We start from the raw sequence: 6,000 nt of genomic DNA on the forward strand, positions 1-6,000 counted from the left end.
AAGTGGAGGAGGTATGTGTGTGTACAGAATGTGTGCCTATCACAGTTATAAAAATAGAAAAATACAACATTTGAGATGTAACTCCAGTAGGTGGTTAATCAAATGTTATGCTTCATTATAGTTTACGGCATTCCCTTACAGGGATGAGTATAAATATGAATATTTCAATTGATTCATTCCCAATTCCCAAAACATTTAGCTTTTATCCCTCTAGCTCTTAGCTTCTCTAAATGAAAGAACGGCACACAAAACGTTATGCTAGTCTTTGGGGAGCAGTATCGTCACCTTTGGGGAAATTATAACCCAGTAGAACGCCTCTAATGTGCTTCTTAGTACACTACTAAGTACCCGCTACTAGACTGGGTAATGAATTGGAAATCGTAATGGTACAGCTCACAGTGCAAATTTAAATGAAACACCTTTTTTTTCTTAGTTGGCTCCTGTACTCATGTATGGGCACAAAAATACGGTAATTGAATATTGTAACTGTCTGTAACTGTTACAATTGTTATGCAATATTATACCCTTTAGTTTTTCATTTTGAGCCCATTTAACTCTTTCAACTGCATTTCAGCAGACATAAAGAAAATATGTCTTGAACTAGTAAATGGTGTTGTGACCTACAGGTGGGTCATCAGACTGTCCAGTGTTGTTTTTATTTCTGAGCAAAAGCAACTGAGAAATAAAACATACAATAAATACCATGAAACCCAACAGTACAGTAATAATGAACGCCACACAGTTGATGATAATGTGTCTGTACAGTAAGAATGCTTACTGAACTGAGAACCTCTCCAACACAGTCAAACACAGAGATCAGTTCTTCACCTTATCCACTTAAATTTCAACCTTCGAGTCACAAGTGTGCTTCTATAACCTCCAGGCTACTGCCAGCCCAAACGTTGCTGACTGCAAATTTTCCCGGAGAAGTCAATGTTGATGGCTTGCTCATTGACTTGTAGTGCTTATTGCATTATAAAAAATTGAAGCAATGCTACATACAGTATGCAAATATCACATTGCTGCAGCCAGCAGGAATGACATGTGTGTGTCAAACATATTGCCATTGTTCTTTGAAGACAGCATTATTTGATACAGGGAGCAAATGTCATCAGGAAGGACCTGTTAACACTGTACGTCTATTAGTCAGTGTACTCTTTCTTGGTTGCCAGCCCCCCCCCCCCCCCCCCCCCCCCCCACACACACACACACACACACACACACACACACACAAACACGCTATCTCTCTTTACTCTGTCGCTGTGTTTCTCTCTTCCAGGCTGTGCAAATAATGTAATTTGTCACACATGAGCTTCCACGGAGGCAGCGACCTTTGGAAGCTTCACAATAAATTGGTCCTTGCTGGGAAAGGTACGTCATTGTCATTCCCTGTCAGTTCTCTCTCTCTCTCTCTCTCTCTCTCTCTCTCACACCTCTGTGTTCAAAGGTAATTTTGTTAATGGTATTTAATTTGAAATCTAATCTATGCTCCTGCAAGGCTAACTACCACTCTCTCTACTCACAATATCCTACATATGTTGCAGTTGCTACATACAGTACACAGATAGTCAAACACACACACACACACGCACACGCACGGCACACACACACACGTGTGTGTGTGTGTGTGTGTGTGTGTGTGTGTGTGTGTGTGTGTGTCAACAATGCCCCCCCAACCTAAACCTAGAGCACCAATGTATTATGGAGTATTGGGTTCAAGGGGCAAATATAGACAAATCCAGGGAGCAGTACCCAGGTGTAGCTAATCAGTGCTGAGGTGTAAAGCTGCGCTTAATGGTACACCTCAGTAATGGCTGCGCCCAGGGCACCCCTCCGTGGATTCCTCTATAGGGGCGTGTGTGTGTGTGTGTGTGTGTGTGTGTGTGCGCGTGCATGTTATCATTCCTCAGCACTATGCTCTGGTTGGCAGATAGCATAGCTCAGAGACCTGGGAGAGAACGAGAGCGAGACACACAGGCAGAGACTTGGCTCCTGCCAACCCTTGTGTCCCTAAAAAGCCCCACTCCACCACCACAGCAAGCCACTCACCACTAAACCGCCAGCCGAATCCACACGCTCCTAATTAATTACAGCACTTACTTGTCTTTTATTTGTCAGATTCATTGTGTGTGGGGAAAAAAAACACCTCGTAACAATGTATCTTGCAACACGTCACGGAACATAATGTTTTATTTACCGTATCCCCCCAATGCGCATCTCCCGTCTTGTATATTTCACTAGTGTTCCTTGCCGTTATGTCTTTATCAATTAGCAGCAAACAAAGAGAGAGAGAGAGAGAGAGAGAGAGAGAGAGGGCAACATAGGAGAGCAGATAAAACAGCTCAGTAAAATCCTGACAGAGTTCAGTGAACTCTGAGAGGGTAATGGATCAGAACTCCGCACTCTCTGAGTTCAGTTAACGCTCACGAGACACAGCGTGGGTTTGGTTCATCGTTGACTTTAAAGGTCTGGGCAGGTGAAGGCTCGTTATGCCTAATTTATGCTTATATGTCAGAGGAAATATCTGATCTACAAGCTCACAACGTGCCATATCCGCAACTCGCTCTGAGCTTGTAGATCTATGTTTTTCTTCGACACAAATGTATGATGGAGTATAAATCATGCTTTATCGCCCTGCATCTCCTTCTAAAGAGGACATTTCCTCAAAGGTTCAGATTATGAGGAAGTCCACCTGAAGATAAGAGGCTCATATCAGTACTGGCATAGTGATTTCTCTCAATATCACTAAAAGACGTACTTCCATTTGTAATTAGAATTATATGTTTAGCAAGTCTATGAAATAGAAAATCTCTGAGGAAATAAAATAATAAAGAAAGGGAAATAATGCTAAATGAATTACCAGTTGGAAATGTAAATAGTCTGATTTACAAAATGGAAGTTTTATTTATTTATTTATCAATAAATTAAATCTTAAAATATAAACTTATAATACATAGGCTAGTGTAATAGTGTATACTTGTCTCTCTGATTGGGCACAGACAAGTAAATAGACTCAGCCTATAATTTCTCAGGTTTAATCAATAGACTATGAATAAAATGGGTCACTGGTTTGCACGTCCAACCAAACCGAGCTCATAAAATAAAACAGACTACAAAAGGCTATACATAAACATGGCATGTATCCACACAGACAATTAAGCTTCCAATAATGTAATTACAATGTTTTAGCCTATGCCTGATGAAGGTCTTTCTAGACTAAACACAGTATGTGACCAAAGGTTAGGGATTAAACTATTGGGAGCTTACATTTTTTGTTTATCAATACTGCCAAAGTGCAAAGTTCTACGCTTTTGGACACATCGACTTATTTGTATTTGTATCTCTGTATTGATCTGTATTGATCTCCAAAGTGTAGTTAATTGTAACTTAAAACGCTGGTACTGGAAAAGTCCACACAGCCGTGCAGACTGTTTCTTAAGACGGTAAACTGAGAGTCTGCACCCGTCTTTTCTTATCTTAATCCACTGACAGTAGAACACGCTTAGGTCAGACTTCTGTCACATAGTATTTGAATTAATAACATACTATACAGCTCACCTGTCACCCCTGTCCATCTACTGTAGCTATCTACTCAGTGAGTATCTCCATTTGGGACACCAGGTGAATGTAAACATTCAACCTGGTAGTTTGAAAACAATGTACTAAATAGCTTACCGGAGTCCCCCAGGGGTCTGTCTACAGTTACACTACAGGCTACTAGGCTGGATTCAGCTCACAATGTGCCATCTTGCGATTCATGGTGAGTTTGAAGATTTAGTTTGTAGCATTTTTGGACAAAGTTTCCCCTATTATGACATGGCCAGAAAAGGGATGCTTGGATTCATATGGTTAAAAAAGTAAACTGATGTATGCAGGCAGGGGACCCTGAGGAGCAGGATTGGGAATCTGTGACCTAGAACAGTGGTCCTTAAGAACCACTTACACTAGCTAGCTTACAATTCCACTGGCATAAATGGACTGACATTTGGCTGCATGGCCTCCGTTGCACTTGCATAATTGTGTGTATTAACAAGAGGTGCATTACATTGAAATAATGCACCTGGCACCTTTGCCACATGTGTGCGCCTTCTTCACACTTTGCAATTGTTCACGCAGTATGCACAGGCTTTAAAAACAAATCATCCAGGAGAGACAACACAATGTTGCTTTTCACACCAATACAGTTACACACATTAACACAGCTAACACCTGGCAGCTTCCCAGTGGGTAGTACCACAGACTACCACAGATGCAATGCTCCAGGGCACATGTCGGTTATGTACTACGCAGCATCTCAAATCATGTTGCTGCTGAGTGTGAATTGTCATTGATTAAATTTATTCCAATCTCAGAAAAGTGCATTAATTTATGGCCAAAATGTGTGCTGCTAATAAGGTTAGGGTGGGACTGATGAGACCACAACAAGTAAAATGATTAATAAGTAATTCAAAACAATTAGTTTCAGTTTCAGTTGTACGCAAATATTTTCAATTATTGTACATATTTCTGTAAAAGGTTCTCAACTCTCAACTCAACTTAAACTTTATTATAGAGCACATTACGACCAATGGCTGACCAAAGTACTGTACAGGTTATTTAAAAACAAAGAGCAACAGATAATCAAAATGATGACATCTGAACAGCCATCAGTCACACACATCAGTCAGGCTCTAGTCTGATAGAGACCATTCTTATGTTATAGACCCCCCCCCCCCCCCCCCTCCATGTATTTTGTGTTTGGTCTTTGTCTTTGCAGCTTTACCCCATATTACAGCCAATAAAAAAAGCCAACCAATTATGACCTCATCATACAAGTCTCATGTATGCAAATACGTATACTTCACTCATGCATTGTTTTATTATGTAGACATCAGTTTGTGTGTGTGTGCGTGCAGCTCCTCAGAAGACCAACCAACAGGCAGCACAACTGCACAAGGGAAGGCTTTTAGCTATTGGAATTTGGAACTTATATAAAAGGACTGTTTTCATTTATAATTTGAACTGTATGTCCATTTGTTTGAACCCCCGCCCCCCTACGCAGCGACATTTATTTTTGACAAGTGCTAAAGTTGTTATAATCATCATGACTTCTACCTACAGCTGTGCAGAGAACAAGCCAATGCATGGCAGATAAGCGCACCTGGAGTCGGACTCACCGGCCAGACAAGACAACAATATTTGACTGGTCCGTGCTGTCTATTTGTCCAAGTTCTTTACACACTATTAAATCTCAACATTCCTTCGTACTGTACAAGAAAGCAGCGATGTGGCAGCTGAGCTGAGCGGAGACTTCTCGACCCAGAGAGAGCAGCTTCTAGTGACAAAGGAAGACGTTGCGTAGACTGAGTACTACACGGCTTGTCCCAATTTTAAAAGCCAACACGTCAGTTCAAAACACACTCAACGCAAGGTCTACACAGCGCGTTATTTGACTGAATTCTATCTTTAAAAAATGACATGTGTCCATTCATTCCTATTTTAGGAACAGTCATCTCACCAGTCAGGCAGTCACCTTGTTATATGTGTGATAAAGCACAAAATAAGCACAAACTGGGAATATTGGACTCACCACGGTTGCTCTATCTCCCAGTCTCTGAAAAAGTCGAACTCGAAAAGGTCCATTGTCGGTTCGGTTGGTGGTTAAAATCCCAGCCAGGGCTACGTGGTTCTACATGGGCTAGTGATACGAGTGCGAGTGCGTACGACGTACGTATGGGCGATAGAAGAGTGAGAGAGGAGAGAGAGAGAGAGAGAGAGCGAGAGAGAGAGAGAGAGAGAGAGAGAGAGCGACTGAGCGAGAGAGGCTGGCTGATGAACGCAGCCAGGAATCTGCTACGTGGTGGAGGCAGGCTGTGGAGAGAGAGTGGCGCGCGCACGCATGCTCGCACGCACACACACACACACACACACACACACACACACACACACACACACACACACACACACACACACACACACACACACACACACACACACACGACACATTACAAGAAAGCATGG

General features: G+C 41.9%; 1 protein-coding gene across 1 annotated transcript in view; it reads right to left on the bottom strand.

Moving 5' to 3' along the window:
- The window catches only part of aff2 (AF4/FMR2 family, member 2), a 115,498-nt gene extending 109,802 nt beyond the window's left edge, over nucleotides 1–5,696 (bottom strand). The window contains exon 1 of the mRNA XM_083785724.1: nucleotides 5,570–5,696. Within this exon, the coding sequence (XP_083641850.1) occupies nucleotides 5,570–5,622 (53 nt within the window). The 5' untranslated portion in view covers nucleotides 5,623–5,696. The remainder of the gene's footprint in view (nucleotides 1–5,569) is intronic.
- Between the last annotated feature and the right edge of the window lie 304 nt (nucleotides 5,697–6,000).

The sequence above is a fragment of the Protomyctophum parallelum genome (genome assembly GCF_964188405.1).
Source record: "Protomyctophum parallelum genome assembly, chromosome: 16".
Taxonomy (NCBI): domain Eukaryota; kingdom Metazoa; phylum Chordata; class Actinopteri; order Myctophiformes; family Myctophidae; genus Protomyctophum; species Protomyctophum parallelum.